Below are 17,541 nucleotides of genomic sequence, written 5' to 3'. Positions count from 1 at the left end.
ACATCCGAGACTAGACTTTGAGAATTTTCATTGTTCAGTTAATGTCAGGTGTCTCAGTTTAAGAGATGCCGTTCACCTTGTAACTGCTGATCACTTGCGGCTGTCAGGAAGTTTAACCACAGACTGTTATTTGTAATTTTTGGGTGGGACTGCTTTGTAGCTATATTCAATTAGTTGAGGTTGTTAAACTCTTAGGGACGGTTTGGTGCATTTTACAGGCTTTTCATTCTTCATTTTTATAATAATAATAATTTTAAATAATTTTGGCTCTCATCATGCATATGGCATAAATTTCATAAATTTCTCCTTATCAAAGAAGATGACACGTAAAATTGAAAAGCTCTCTTAAATATCCTTAATAAATGGCCCATTCTCATTCCCAGGTCATCAAAAACTGAGACTTTGTCAGGCCCCTCTGCCTTTGATTTTGATGCCAAAGGCACCCTCTAGCACCTGGGTTCTCAAGAGGTGGTCTGAAAATACACAGTAGGTGGGTTCCCACTACAGATTTGCGTAAAACTTTTTGAAATGTTGATAAAAATTGTGAGATGACTGCACTTCCATTGAGCGATGTTCTATGGCAATAACATTCATAGGCTCATAGGTTTAGGCAACAAAGGCACAAGGCTAGGTTAAGGAAAAAACAACATGGTTTGGCTCTACAACATACAAGAAGCAAACAGCCGACTCCGTTATAAGAAAATGACCTGAAATATATTAGGAAAAGTGGAAAAAGCAAACAAAGAAAAGACAAAAAGAAAATGACATCAAGAAACTGCTAAATGTTTTTTTTTTCCTCGCTAACATCATATAATATATAAGTAATAGAATTATAGGTGTAGTTTTCTGGACATTTCTCCCTTGTTTTTACTCGTAACTTATAATCACCCCTGGCTAATTTTCAGATCATCTCCATTTCACCTTTTAGGTTTTTTTTTGCTCAGTTGCTCCTTATGTTTTTTCCTGTGTTTCTGAAATAAATCAAACCAGTTTTCTGAGGTTTCAGATGTTTAAATGCTCATGAAAGGTGTATGGATGCAGCACAAAAAACTGATGGTGATCCAGGTGTTAGAGGGTTAATTCCTAGTAAGTTGATTTTAGACCCTGATGGCATGTTTGCTCCACTTCAGAACGTGTGCAATCTTATTTTCATCCTTCCAAATAAAAATGAGTGTTAAAAAAAGTCCTTGAAAGTCCTTGAATTCGGCTTGCCCCTTTCTGTGCGAACCCTGAAATATGATTGGACCATCTGAGCCAGCTGCTGAGTGAGGCGGTGATTGTAAAGCTTCCCACAGCACCCTTGTTTTGTGGAAGCGACCTTGGCGCCTTGTTCCACTGACATGGCAAGAAAAGCTCAGAGAGGCAGAGAGGGAAACCCGGCTTCTGGCTGGGTTTCAGGAGCCAACTACAGAGGCTGAGTCTGCTTCTGAGGCGGAGCGGCAGGCGCTCTCACCTGCCAGATGATTTTGAAAAGGCTTCAGAGTCGACCTCGGGGAAGTCCCGGGGGGAGCAGCAGTCTCCCCTCCGGTCATTTTTAATTGAAACAGTTCCCCAGTGATGTTTCCTAATGAGGGGAGCAAACAGGTCCATGGATGTAAAGAGACAGATGTCACAGGCGTGAAGTTTGGAAACAAAGCTGTGGGGAAAACACTGATAAAGAGCTACAAGTACACGTGTGAATAAGCATCTACACTCATGTGCTGCACATCAATCACAGAGGAAACATCATTTCACCAATGTATGATGTATGTTTGTGTGTGTGTGTGTGTGTGTGTGTGTGTGTGTGTGTGTGTGTGAGTGTGTGTGTGTGTGTGTTTGTGCTTGTGCTCCGCTCCACTCCTCCACCCTGCCTCCCGGGCTGTTATTGGGGTCGTTAAGTCATGGGTAGTTAATTAAATCTAGCAGAGGTGATCACGGTTGGGTGTTTTCACTGCGTCAGTGCATGTAGTGATTAGCACGAGGCCCGTGTTGCACATTAAGATGGACCTTGTTACAGTCATCCGCTTTAATTCTTATTTCCTTTTTTTCTCACACTACGACCACAGCTCTTCCTCACCTCCTCCTCATCCTGTGTGTGTGTGTGTGTGTGTGTGTGTGTGTGTGTGTGTGTGTGCGTGTGTGTTTTGCTGTATTGTTCTCTTTATCCTGTCTGAACCTCATTCAAAAAGTTTTGATAATGATACTTATCAAGAATTATACTTTTATTTAATACCTTAGTTTGGAAAGTACAAAATAGTTGTTTTTCTTTGAAATGTCCCAAAACCCTAGGAATGTACTAAAATCTTAGAAATGTCCTAAATACCTAGAAATACAGTAAAATGACAGAAATGTCCTAAAATCTACCAAACATCCTAAAATCCAATGTGTTATAAAACCCTAGAAACATCCTAAAATCAGAGAAGAATTGATCTGAAATCCTTGTAATATCCCAAAATCTGACAAATAACCTAAATACTAAAGTCCAAAAATCCTAAAAATCCTTCCTTGAAAATCCTTAAATCCCAGAAATGTCCCAAAATCCTACAAATGTCTTAAAATCCTATAAACATCCTACATTCCTAGAAATGTCCTAAAATTCCAGTAATGTCCTAAATTCCTAGAAACATCCCTAAATCCTTGAATTGTCCTACATTCCTTGAAATGTTGTAAAGTCCTTAAGTCCTTCACATTCATGGCACCTATATTTATCATAATTATACTTTCAAAATAATTCTACATAATTGTTGTCATTTTTAAGCACTTTTTTGTTGTTGTTTTAGTGGGGGGGGGGGTTTCTTTGCAATTTTTTAGGTGATTTTTTTTGTAACCTTTTCCTAATTTCTTCATAATTTTTGAGTGATTTCTTAATAAGCCACAATAATTGCCTTCTTCCAATGTTTTTTTTTTTAAAGAAATCAAGCCATTTTGCTTGGGTTTCAAGGGGTTAAGTATAGCTATAAATGCACTGTGCGAGTTAAGCCAGCAGCTGGTGTTACAGTTAGCTCCACTCTCTTGTCCAAATATGGTCACTTCTGGTTTCAAATTGGCGACGGCCAAAATGCCAAACTCAAAGCTTCAAAACAGGAAAATTCACCATGTTACATACACGTTTTGGTAGTAATTTAAGAAGTAGGCATACTAAAGTATGATACCCAGTCCTCTCCCATGTTTTCAACTCTGCCTCTCTCCCCCGCTGGACCTCAGAATACCTTCACCGTTGATGTGGTTTTTAAAAATTCCCTCTCAAAGACAGAAGGAAGCCTCTCAGAGAGCAGCCGGCTCTCCTGGCAGCAGGTCGCTCCCCCACTAACGAGGAGAGAGAGAGAGGGGGAGAACTGAAGAGAAAGAGAGAGATGGAGTAACATGTCAAGAAGAGGCAGAGAGGGAAGGAGGAGGAGAGGACAGAGAGATGTGATGAGAGGGAGAGATGAAGAGGAGAGAATGAGGGGAAAGAGAGGGAGAGAGGCAGTATGGGTGCCTGGCAGCCCTCGGCATTCAATGATTCATGGACTTACTGCAGTGATATCAGCAGGCCTCCGTTAGTGAGACACACAAAAACACACGCAAGCTCAAAACCTTAAGCAAAGAGCACTGCACTGACCTGTTTGTGTTAAAAAAGTGAAACTCAATTTATGGCCTGCGGGAAAAATCTGAACCCTGAAAGGGGTGCTGGGTGTGTCCTATAGTCCTAGATATCCTAAAATCTCAGAAACATCTTAAAATCCTAGAAATCTGAGAAATTTTCTAAAATCCTGGAAATATCCTAAATTCCTTGAAACATTGTAAAATCCTACAAATGTCCTAAATTCCTAGAGTTGTTGTAAATCCTTGAAATTCTAGAAATATCCTAAAATTCCAGTAATTCCTTAAAAACTCCTGGAAATGTTTCAAAGTCCTTGATATGTCCTAAAATCCTAACATGTGTTTGGCCCCTGTGACTGACCGCTGGCCTCCTTTCATTTTGCAGAAGTGGCCCCCAAGCAAAGCACGTTTAGTGTCCCTGTGTTAAATCTTTCAAAGCATTTTAGATTAAGTGTGAGGATTGACTTTTTCTCATGTCCTGAAGAGAGGTGAAGCTGCTACTGTGTGTGTGTGTGTGTGTGTGTGTGTGTGTGTGTATGTGTGTGAGAGAGAAATAAAGTAATGGTTTGAACGCTGTTGTTTTTCTCCCAGAGTGCAGTCTGAAGATGTGCCGGGGGATTGAGCGCTCCAACACAAACATCTGTTTTCTCCTTTTTTAAACCCCATAACAAATACCAGCCCAGCACATTAACACAATCTTTAATATTCTCCACGTCTCACCCGCCTCTCCTCCTCCACGTTAACACAAATCACTTGTACCATTGTAATCCCTTACCTGATAAAAACATCATCATTCTGAAGCAGGGATATTATCCGTGGAATTACATTCAGTTAGTCTCGGGTTTGCTCAGCAAACACAGGAGTGGCTCTCTCATGGCGGGAAGCTACGGTCAATTCTGTGCAAGAGATAATCTCTTTTTAGCAACTGTGATGGAGACGCCCACAGTCGGCATGGAGACGTTTTCCTGGCATGGTGGACGCCAAGAGGAGGTTTGCTGCAAAATGAGATATAAACCGTTTGACAAAGAGCGGCGCCTTCTCTTCCAGAATGATTGATGTCACCAAATTAAAGCAGCTGCGGTACTTTCTAAAGGATACTGTAATCCTCGGCTGACACAATGATAGACTGGATCAGCACTGTTTTAGGTATACTGCATGACAAACCGGAGGTTTATTCTCTCCCAGATTGGATACACAGCCTCTAAAAAGATTAAAAAGAAAGTTTTTCATTTGAAAATGTATTTTCAGAAGTTTTGACAGGAACTGAAAAGCAACATTAATCAGTCACAGATTAAACTGGTGTTTAGGACAGTCCTGTAATTACAGACAGTGTGTTCTAAACATTATTGCCAACCATTTTCCAAAGCATACCATCAGCTTTTAGATAGATTTCCAAACACAGTGCATTCAAGAAGGCACAGATACTCAATGTTGCTGTCAGTTAACAACCTGCTGAGTCAGACCAAGTTCACATTATAATGTGGCAGCTTCAGTATTTTCTTCTTCAAGGTTTAATTTTCTGACAACTAAGTTTCACCTGAAATCCAGCTACGAGTACTTCCAACTGGTTAACATATTTAGTTATATATTTATTTAACCTTTATTTAACCAGAAAAAAACTCTTGAGATAAAAAAAACATCTCTTTTTTTCAAGAGTGTCTTGGCCAAGACGGACAAACAACATGGAACAAATGCACAAAATTCAAAATATGCAACTCCAGAAATGATGTACAACACAAAAAGAACACAAAAAAGTTACCACAGGGAAGGACTAAATAAAGTTACCATAAGGAAGGGCCACAAAGCATGTTAATATATGTTGTTAGTAAACCATAAAAATAAGCACAGCTCAGATACACCCTGACATTGGCATATTAAAGCTTACCTACAAAAGTCGTGCACCAGTGTTTTGAAATGACCTTGAGGGCAGCTTTAGGTGTTTCTGCAGAAGATTCCACATTTATGGAGCCGCATACATATGGCTCTTTTTCCAAACTCCATATGAACTCTAGACAATCAGAACAAGCTGTGAATGGAGAGCATTGATATTTACAATTTTTGCCTTAATCTGGACACATAAATATGCCGAAAGTGGGCCAAAACCAACTCATCAGCCTTTTTAACAGTTGACATGATATCTTAACAGAAACTATGCGCATGCTTCAAAAGATAAATGAGCACCCCTTCTGGTCAGCTTTAGGGAAGGAATCATGGTTGGGGTTGACGAGGCAAAGTTACACGTTTATTTAACTTAACTAATAACTCAAAGCTGACTTTTGATTTTATGGTTTTGGTGTTTTAGATAAAACAGCTTCAAATCCCCATCAGTAAGGGCTGTCTTCCAGCAGGGTAAAAAATATTCTAAATATAGTGTAGATTTAAACTGATATTGTTGTTTTAAATTTTAGGTGGGCCTTTTTTAGGAGGCTTAAAACTAATCAGTCATGGCAAAGTTTGCACAGCAGTGTTTGACTATGTGACGCAGCGGTTTTCTACCTCAACATTATTGTGAATAAATAGTTGTGATTTTGATTCTGTCTATAGCAACTAGCTGTCCTTCTTTAAATGGATTGTCCCCCGCTTCTTTTATACTGGGACAAGGACAGTAGAACAACTAAATGGCTGAATCGATGACCGTAGCTCCAATTAACTGTGCATAGAAACATATTCACTGATGTGTGTTCATGACATCATCACCTCCTGTAGATGAACAGAATAGTAAAACCACTGGCAGGAAAAAAACAAATAGGGAACCAAACATTAAAACAATGTGCTTCACGCAAGGAAAGATATACGAACACATTTTCTCTTATTTTTTCTTGAACCCAGGATTTGTTCTTAATTTGTTAGTGCCCATTGATTTGGGGGATTCAATAATGTTTTCTTATTTTCTTTTAGTTAAGAGAGAATATTATGAGAAGTCAAAAGCACTCTGACCAAGATAAGAGAAAAACATCTCGCTTTCACAGTCCACAAATTGTTATTCATCTAAATGTTGAATATGCTTTGGAAAACGGGAATAATGTATAAAACATGTGAAACTACACTGTGTTGTCCTTTATGTTGACTTGATCTGCTTTATCCATCACTTCAACATCTTACTTGTTCTCTCCATCCTCATGAATCTTTCTCTTTGCTTAACTCAGACTCTGTTATGTTATATAATGATATATATATATGTATGTGTGTAAATCAGCGTCCGTTGGTCGTTATCGGAGGAAACCCGTCTCTCCTTTGCTCTCTCTTCATCCCGTGTTCACACTGAGAGAATCGGGAGCATCAACCGCACCACCGAGCTCATCTCATTTTAATTGAGATGTCCATGTGAAGATGGAGATGAATATTACATTCCACGGGCTCTATTAATATGCTGACGCCAGTCTAAATGTTTTAATATTCGCTGTGTAAATTATTGAAATTGTGTTCATGGGCAGCATTAGATCATTCGTCAGAAATGTTTAGTCTCTGATGTTCAGGAAATGATGGAATTTTAATCGTCGGCTGAATTAGGACGTGATTTCCCATGATGCACCAGGGCAGTGCTTGACCAGCCATCCCTGCGCAGGTGACCCGGTGTCCCCATTTTTAACTTTCTTAATTAGAGAGAAGGACAAGGAGACATTGTGTGTGTGACAGGTAGTTCTTCCTATCTGTAGGCCTGTCTTTCTGTCTCCCCATCTGTCTCCGAAGTCCCCAAGCATGTCAGACACACACATACACACACACACACACACACTCCGGAAATTATTCTAAAAAATCCTCATCTGATGTTCCACTGAGCACAGACACGTCGGGCAGCGGCCACAACGATAAAGTTGGCGTTTCGAGTGACTGCACCCGGCAATTTAAAAAAAGCTGGTTGTGTGGTGGCGGCGAACGTCATTGCCTACGATTGCACACACACACATACTCACACACACACACAACGTGCGATGAGTTGGAGAAGAAGATGGATCGGAGTACAGATTGTAAGTGACATGTTAATTTCTTCTCCGTCACTCACGGCCGAGGCGTCCGTTATCAAAGTAAAGGGACACGAGCCCCAGCCATCAACGCTCTCCTCTTCTTCTTCTCTTCTTTTCTCATTTCTCCCCTTTTCTTCTGTCGTCCTCCTGTCGGCGAGCGTTCCAGGGCTGACTGTGATCAAGGAGATGTTTAATGTAGCTTTGTGCTCACCCCCCCACCCCCTCCTCCCAGCTGGGAATGTGTTTGATTCCTCCCCTCATCCTCCACTAGATGACTGCTCTTCATGAGCCCCCTGGCAGCTGCTGGTGTTGAAGGTCAAACCACATGGTTAGACGCTAACAGGAAGCACATTGACACTGTGTCTGTGTGGGATGCAGCAGGGAGGAGTGAGAGGTCATCTGGATTTATGATCTTTGCTCTTCATCTTGTGTTTTTTTCATCATGAGCTGCTCCTGTCAGCAGCTCCAGCAGGTTATGGTTAGAAAAGGAACCCAGATTTAATAAAAGGTTCTTAAGGCAACAGAGGACAGATTTTTACTACTGCTGCCAAAAAGGTGCACATACATCCATTATCCACCTGTCCTACTTAGGGGATGGAGGGATGAAATTGGTCTCAACACAATCACACAGCTGACACATCCAACACAGCTCTACTCAAAGTTGTGGATAGTGCCTGGCTAAAGTGTAGAGTCACATGACTTGGACTTGAGTCAAAATGGAGTCTCAAATTTGATGACTTTAGACTTGACAAAATCAAAAAAGACACAGCTTGACTTGGACTTTAAAGATTTGCATGGTACGTGGTTACGGTGTGAACTCTAGTCACATGACTCAGACTTTAGTCAGATTGGAGTATGAAATTTGATTACTTAAGATTCGATTTGCCAAAATCAAAAACGACTCACAACTTGACATAGACTTTAAAGATTTGGATTTTACGTGGTTAAGGTGTGAACTCTAGTCACATGACTCTGACTTTTGTCAGATTGGAGTCTAAAATTTGATTATTTTAGACTTGTTTTGCCAAAATTTAAAAGTGACTCATAACTTGACATGGACTATAAAGTTGACTTGGACATGAGTCAGATTGGAGTTAGAAATTTGATGACTTTAGACTTGACTTGCCAAAATAAAAAAAGGCTCACAACTTGACATGGATATAAAAGTTGTGGATAGTATCTGGCCAAAGTTTTGTGCTGTTTACAGCTGTGCCAACTGGTCAAAGTGGGGGAGAAAACCAAAACTACTTTGGAGTCCTGAAAGAAGTGACACATTAAAGCAAAAGCAACGGCGGCAGACATGATTAAAAACATCCATCTTAAGTCTGGAGGAGTGGAGTAAGACAACACTGTGTCTGTCATGTTTTGTATGTCATGTTTTCAGCAGTGGTTCTGAACACCTGAGAATGGTTGACTGAACAGAACAAGGTAAAAAATAGCGACTGTTGGTCCGCTAGCACATAGCCTGATGCTAGTACTGCATGCATCCATGTAAAGTTACTTTAGAGTTGAAATAGCAGAAAAAAAGACAGTGATTCTCAAGCAAAGACACTCACCCGAGAAAAGAAATAGCGTCAGTCATTCAGTGTTGCTTTCGATACGATGTCATTGACCCAGCCACACATGAACTAGTTACAAGCCTCAAGACTCTTGCATGCCGTAATTTGGCCCGCCGTGTAGTAGGAGGTCTGCAGGACTGTTAAGTGTAGGGATCATATCCAATGTGTCTAGAAATTTTCTGCTGATACCTGCAGCGTGCAGGTCCATCTAAGGCTTTAGTGTCTTCACTTTTTCTCCATTCCCAACTGGCATTCTTTACTTCCAGCTCTCCATATGACTTTCGCACACGTGACTGCATACAAGCTATTCATTATGTTTATGTATTAGCTGGCCCTGGCCTGGTCATTCTGTAAAGGTGGCCCCAGGCAAAGCATGATGACTATCTCTGTATTAGATCCTAGAGGAAAATCATCACACCCATCCACTGAAATCAACACTGTCAGCAACAGCTTCTCATCATCAGCTTCATCAAAGTGTGTTATTTTGTCTACAGCCTGAAAATGCCACACTATTCCAAATTCTAACAGGTTCAGCCCAGATCACATCGTCCTAATAAAAAATCCAGGGTTTAACAGGAAGCATTTTGCAGCGTTACACCTTTGCTGTGTGTTTTCTTGTTCAGCACTTCATATCATTTCAGCGTCAAAACTGTGACTTCTTTATAGTGTGCATGGCATGATCATAACTCTCCATACTGTACAAATTGGATCAGGTTTTATCATCATATTGCACTCGTGCTTTGGCTCTCACTGCAGAGGGACATGTGTTGTGTCAGACTGTTTGGTTCCAGACTGAGTTTGTGTTCATGTTTGCTGCAGCCTGATGGTTGGGACTACTTTACATTGCACTGTAGTGTTGCTGGTTGTGTGGTATGTTCTGATGGGAGTGTAATATGAAGAGTTCTCATGTTACCTTCAGCTACATCCCATTTAATAAGCAGAGTTATTAATGCAGACACAACAGAGTGAAGATTCAACATATCCCACATGATGCTGTCTGTACTTCTGATGGTGAGTGTACTGACCATAGTGTCTGTTTTTCTTTTTGCCTTTGTGTGTGTGTGTGTGTGTGCAGGCAGCCCTGGTACTACGGCTGGGGCTTTAACCTGCCGCGGGGTCAGGCTCTGCTGGACAAGTGGAACCAGATCCCAGATAACACAGACATCCTGGTCACACACTGCCCCCCACTGGGTGAGACACACATTACAACACACACACACACACACACACACACACACACACACACACACACACACACACACACACACACACACACAGGCGCACGCACACACATACGTAGTATATATTATATATATTGTCTTTTAGGATAAACAGAAGGGAAATTCAGTCACTCCAAAAATGTGAAAGACAAGGAGGAATTACATTAAAAAACCTTTAATATAGTGGCTAAATCATTTGAGGAAAAAAAAACAAAAAACAAAACAGCATGCATCACCCACTGTCGGTCTTCATCAGGGCTTTAAAAACATATGCAGTATAGATATGGCCCCACCTATATAGCGGCAGAAACCAATAGGAAGCCATCACCAGACCCAGATGTTGAATTGACAGCTAAAACAAAAATATATCATAATAAGAAAGCATAGTGACAAAACAAAGAGAACATTTAATCAGACAACACTCCACAGTTTATATAAGTGTCTGTATTCTGTTCAGCCAAAGGTTAAATGTACTTTAATGTGCTTTTGTAATGTTCTTTTACTTTAGCTTTCAACTCTAACTGAGAAAAACTGCTTTTACTCATAAAACTTTATCACAGTCACAATCTAAATATGAATACTTAGAGAGAGAGAGAGAGAGAGAGCAGCAGGTGGGGTTGGAGATGGTGTTGAAATGGATGGTAATATTTAGGTAAGTGCAAAAGAAAGTAATAAATGCATCTGCAGCCCGAAGTGATTTAAAACTTCATCGATGGTTAAATTCAAATGTAAGGGTCCACTATACGTCTGCATCACAGATAATGTGTTCTTTGGTAAAAGCCTGTAATCTGATTGTTGATTCCCAGTTATATAAACCAAAACTGCCAACATTTAGGATGATGAAGTATGAATATGGTACTGAGGATTTTGTTTTATATAATTTGATTAAAAAGCAAAGATCCTGTGTGCTCAGTTTAGGTCTGGTAATTAACCACTGATGGTTAAAACTGGACAGTAGATGAATTTAGAAGAAGAAATGTGTTTGTGTTTGTGCTGTTTGGGTGATATAGAAAACGAGTTCCATTTTGGTTTTTACTGCCCTTTTTATGTGGAACTGTACAAATGTTTGTTTAGTAACAAAAAACAGATATTGATTTAGTACATATGAATAATGCACAAAGATTTAAGAGGTTATTTAAATATATGAAACATTTAAATTAGCTCATTATGTGGAGACAGCATGGGAGAAGAAAAAACTGTTTTATCAAGATAAACTGTAGATCTGTTAAATGTTTAAAATGTATTTTTTTCACAATGAAATTCATTTTTTTACAAGAATATTGGTCATATGTTATTTTGTAACTTAACTACCTAATCATATACTGTCCTATATTTGTGTCCTTTTTATACCATTACAACATCTCCAATCTGTGCTATGTCACTTCTGGTCTTGACCTCAGTAAATCCAGCAGGACACATAATGATCCTCTTTTAGTGTAACATGACTCCTACTACCATATGCATAGTCCTCCCCTATATGAATATGCATTGAGGATAAATATGCACCTGAACAAATGGAACACAGAGTGCAGCTCCTGCCTGCTGCATCAGTGTGATTAATACACTGCATGTGTTCAGGGCAGAATGCGTCACATCTGTGCCTGAAAAAAGGGCCCAAACGCTGCGGTAAATCTGGCCCTCGGCGCTTTATTTACTTATATATTTATTTATTTAAAAATTCTGGCATCAGCCTATAAAATCCCCATCATGTTTTTTAAAGATATTATACAGTAAAGGGATGGCCAGTGCCACCCATAAGGGGGGAAAGGGGGGAATGCTTTCTGGGGTCCAGACACTACAGGGGGGCCATGGACACACCACTCATCTTTAATATGAGCGTAATGATAACCACATTTTATTTTTAAACCAAAATAGTCACAGTTGCATATTAAAACAACAAAAATAAACACTGACCAGTATTTGTAATTGCTGGCCACATGACCTGAGAAATTTTCTGATTTCAACTGTTAGCTATGCCAGGACCTGCACACAAATCAGGAACAGGGCAGAGAAGAAAAAAGAAGCATCTGGAAAGAGCTTTAAACCCAAATAAAAATTAATGATGATTTTTTTTTCCACTCATCTCAGACAGCTGCTTCTAGGTAGGCTGAAGAGGCAAATTATAGCCAGAACGTTATCGTTACAGCTAATGTTACTAGCCAACAATAAATTGCTTGTTTCTCAAAAACTTATTTATTACTCATCACTTGTTACACTTTTCAAAAGCAATATTATTACTTTACTTTTTACTCTCAGCCAATAGTAATTTGTGACACACATCATTTTACTTTTGCATTACACCCCACAAAATCAGTAATCCTGTACTTTCTCCTCAAAATTCAGACCTCTGTGAGAATGAAGGTTATCTCTGGTTAGCCAGATAAGGCTTTACTCTGATAGCTTGCAAATGATTGATGATCAAAATGTCAATTAGGTACAATTGCTAATGACTATGTTTCCACTGTGTGATGTTCTGAGACTTCTCCTCTGGTGATAGCATCCCAAGAAGCATGAAGATGAATGTTCAAAGCATTAGCAGCTTTATGTCTGTTGCAGCCACCATACTAGCCGTCATTATTTCCAATCCAAAGCCACGTATCCGTGTTATGGAGCTATAATGGAAAGACAGCCCCTTATATGTGGGAGCAGCCATGTATGAGGGATTTCTGGGAGCTGTTAGTCCACGATTTCACAGAGAAACTGTGGATTCAAAACTTCAAATGACCGGCTCAACTTCTTGTAGCTCCTGCTGCATCATGTCCAAGGGAGCCAGTTCCTACTGACAAGCACATAGCCATAGCATCATGTCACTGATAAAGCCAAACAAGTGTTTTCATTGCAGTTTTGCGAAATATGGCTTTTTTGAATTGCATGAAATACCACCTCATGCAAGCGTAAAAATTGTTTTGCGAAAAATGGGAGTTTTTTTTTTAATCGACATGTTTCCATGAAACATGAACATATTTTATTTTTACAGTTTCAATTTACACAATTTGAGAGTTTTATTTAGTAATTTGTTCTACTACTTGTAACTGGAAAAAGTAATGTTATTACTGTGACATTACTACTCAACACCGTTGCCATGAAGTAACCAGCATCACTCACTATGTTTCCATGCGCATATAAGTGGAGTTACGGTTACAGCTCAATTAAGCCATTCAGTTGGACTGCTGTCCTTGTCCCATAATAGAAGCACCGGGGGAGAATCCATTTATTGAAGGAAGTATGTCCTACTCCACCAAGGCAGGAGGAGATATGCCCACTTTCAGCTAGATGCAGCTGGACCTTTGTCCAGTTGACTTATTATATCACATACAAAACATTAGTTAGTGTCTCATCGTCTGTCCAAAAATGTGTGGTTCTTGCTCTAGCACTCACCATGTTGATATGTTCATCTTGTTTTGTTGTCTTCCCTTCTTCTTCTTTTGTTTGCCTCTGCTTTCTTCTACCAATTTATGCTGTTAGACTTCCAGGTCAAAGTGTGGTGCGAGGACAGGGGAGCATGTGCAGAACGCCTCAGCCAGATCAGGTTCACTTGAGGTGTATACATCAGAGTAAATCAACCTTCAGCCACATTATCTGGGTGTTAGTTCAGCTTTGAGATATTAGACTTTGTACAATTTCAGTCAGACTAATATGTTTACATATATTTTAAAAGTCCAGTTTTAGTCTGATTACCACAATAATTTGTCTTTTTATATCATGTAAATGTACTAAGTAAGAGAATGACATGCAACAAAAGTCCCAAGCTGGACAAGAACTGGTGACATATTTGTAAGAGGACTTGACCTTAGTGGTCCTTCCAGTAAATGAATAAACACGTAAATATTTATACAAACCATTTACAAAATACAGGTATATGCACTCATCTATCTACAGCTCTTAAACACACACACACACACACACACACACAGCAAACTCTCTGTGAATGTTGTGTTTTCTTCTGGACTGAAAGTGAATAGAGAAAGTGGCTCCGTTGAATCACTGTCGTATTGAGTATTGATGAATAAAGGATGAAGGTAATCAAAGCGGTGACACACAGTCCAGTCAGCTCGTCCTGCTCGGCCTGAAAACACACTTTATCAGTCCAGGAGATTATGAGCTCTCTTAGCGATCACCTTTCAGCCTCTAAACAGTCTTCATCCACATACATACACTCCAATATTACCAACAGGGGACTGCTGTGGAACCTTATCCAAGTGTAGTCTTCTTTTTGTGGTCATTTTGAAAAAAACAAAAATAGAAAAAATATATATTTTTGCAGTCTTCTTTCATAATATTACTACAAATGTGCTTTTCATAATTTTTCAAAAAAATTGCCAAGAGGGGACTTGCATCCTTGAGCGTTGTCTGTCTGTCAAAGGGGGGACCTCCACATACTGCAGTGAAACTGTCAATACCTATTCTCTCACATAAAACACACTTTGTCAGTTCAAGAGATTATGAGCTCTCTTAGTGAACACCTTTCAGCCTCGACCCAACATTCATCCACACACACACACACACGGCAAGAGTTTGAAGAAACGCATCGTCGGCTCACAAGCTAACTGACATCCTGTATCTCTGTCTCAAACAAAGAAACACACACTCGTGCACACACATTCCTCTCTCTCCCTCTCTCTCTCTGTCTGACTCTCACTCTCTAACACACACACTTTCACACCTCATCTCCCGCTGCAGCTGTGGTGCTCAGACGAGTGTGTGTGATTGATTTCTGTGCCTGCTTCTCGGCTGTGAACACGGCCGTTTATTTTCCATTCAGCTTAGCGAAGTGTCTCCAGCTATCTGCTCGTAAGCCACTGGCATATGGAGCAGCTACAGCAGGCTACTAATGCATGAGACACACACACACACACACAGAGCAAGACTGAAAGGAATGGCATTAGAAAGAAAGCAGCATAAAAGAAGAAGGGGATGGAGGACAAAAGTGTGGACGATGAAGTGGATTATTTAAAGTGCAAGAGGTCAAGAAAAGACATCCTTTTTAAAAATATTCTTTTATAGGAGTGAGAAAAGAATGATGGCCGAGAAGGTGACGGAGAACAGAGTGTGAGCAAGACATTGTTTCGCACTGCAGCAAAAAGCTCCCGTCTTTTATGAGGCGCGATAAAGCGGCAGATCGGCAGCTAGAGAGGAAAAATATGGCCTCTTTATCTGGCTGTGAGGAACAAGTTAACAGCAGAGAGAGAAAGAAAGTGAGACAAAAAGAGGAAAACAGGCGCTGTGCCCAAAGCAGCAGCTGCTTTGAAACAAGCGGCACATTAGAGCAAAATACCCCGAGACACAAAAAGCCCTCGTAACTTCTCACTTCACTTCCACCGTCTCCCAAGGCTTGTAAAGAACACACTTACAGTTTTAAGGTGTTTTATACCTGAACTGATACTAAAAGTGTGTTTTTTACAGGTAGATACATTTAGAGGACAAAGGCGTCAGACTGTATTACTTTAGCAGAATGACTGATTCACTGCTGACTGAGAACATGGAAGTTTTTATGTCCGTGTTAAGTGTGTGAGAGGGTCCATTAACTTTGTCTTGAGTGAGATTTTAAGCACTTTGTTTGGTAGTAAGAAAAAAATATAAATGTATAAAGAATCTTAAAGTTTTATCCCTAGAGAGTCTTTTCTCTTTTTTCTTTTGCCCCAATAAAAACGAGACTTCTTACTTGTTAGTTCAACTCTCACAAGCATATGACCACAAACTTTTGTACAGTTTTATTAGATTAGATTGGATTTAGATTACATTGCATTACATTAAATCCGATTAGGTCAGATAAGGTTACATTACATTACAGTCACATGATCCTGGCGCACCAGGGGGCTGAGTTGGTAGAGCTCACGTCCCATATTCAGAGGCAATGTGTCCTTGTCGCAGCAGCCTCGGGCCTGCATGTCCACTTTTAAACAGTGGACATGCAGTTTGTTTGTTTGTTGAAGGCTTTTTTCTGTTTCAATATGCCAATTTATTGCTGAATTAATTTTAGTGTTTGTGTATAATCTTTGTGCCAACGTCCATATAGAAACTAGAGGACCTGTTCATCTCAGTAGACATTTAACCACTGCTGCGAAAGACTGAACTTTCTGGACGCCTACTTTTTCACTGAACCATCAGGTGCTGAAATCTGTTTAAACTTCAGTCCTCTTTCTCAGTCAGTTATCCCACAATGCTTTTGGAAGCATTTTAGTTGCATCTTGTAAAAAATGAACAGGAGCTCACTTCACACCAATCAGTGGAGTCACCATGAGGATGACACTACGCGACTTTCCATTAACCCTAAAATTGCGCAAATTGAAACTGCGAATATAAAATGCACCAAACTGTACGTAAACACAGTCATCTTGCATTTATCGACATTTTAAAAATATCGCAATAGTTTTGCAACAATCTGTAATAGAAGCCTGCCTACTGACAATTGTCTTTGAGCTGTCCTTGTCGACCCATCATGTTGGTCCAAATATACTGGTGAGAGTTCTATGAAATCAGCTCTGTTAAAGGTACCCTGATGATAAATGTGGGAGAGACATGCTGTTTCTTGAAACATTATTGTTGCACAGCATTCAAGGCTTTGATTATAATGAGCAATGGATCAATACTACAATTTTTGTCGACCCAGGGAACCCCTCTTTTAGCACCAAAATCTGAACTAAACCTGTCCCAATTTTAGCTTTTGGAAATTTGCAATGGACATTTTTATCTTTACAATTTTCTGACATATTATGGATAAAACTATTGATAAACTGATTAAAACACTTCTAGCTGGACTTAAAATATTTCTTCCCTCACTTGATAATTACTTCTTTTGTTCACTTCACTTTATTTTCCTCCTTCCCTTTGTGTTTACTTTCTTCTTGGTGTCTGGGCCGAGCGACAGACGGCAGGAAGATGGAGGCACGAGCTCCTCACTCATTTGATTTCTCCGACTTGATGCTTTTATTGACTCAGCATCAGCAGCATCCCTGCTCACAGAGCAGCCACTAAATCATATACACTCCATGCTTCATCCTTGTCACACACTGTGAAGTCTGCATCTGTGTGTGGCTGTGATTGATCTTTATTTTCTATGGCTGCTTTCTAAGAGTCTGTTTTTTTCTGCTGTGATGTGCAGTTTGCCATTAGACAAGAGAGCTTCCTTCTAAGATGTGATGTATCGTTTTTTGAAGGGAGATTAAATTTATAACCTTGGAGAAACATTCAGCCACGGAAACATTGAAAATCAACCCAACACCATCATCACACTGT

General features: G+C 39.9%; 1 protein-coding gene across 4 annotated transcripts in view; it reads left to right on the top strand.

The window, feature by feature from the left end:
• Window positions 1–17,541, top strand: part of mpped1 (metallophosphoesterase domain containing 1) — a 110,552-nt gene that overhangs the window by 82,398 nt on the left and 10,613 nt on the right. For all 4 annotated transcript variants that reach the window (XM_088072730.1, XM_088072731.1, XM_088072733.1 and 1 more), the window contains exon 5: window positions 10,161–10,276. In XM_088072730.1, the coding sequence (XP_087928856.1) occupies window positions 10,161–10,276 (116 nt within the window). The remainder of the gene's footprint in view (window positions 1–10,160; window positions 10,277–17,541) is intronic.

The sequence above is a fragment of the Plectropomus leopardus genome, chromosome 22, assembly GCF_026936395.1.
Source record: "Plectropomus leopardus strain MGB_pleo_1.0 chromosome 22, ASM2693639v1, whole genome shotgun sequence".
NCBI lineage: Eukaryota > Metazoa > Chordata > Actinopteri > Perciformes > Serranidae > Plectropomus > Plectropomus leopardus.
This window is presented reverse-complemented; position numbering and strand designations above follow the sequence as displayed.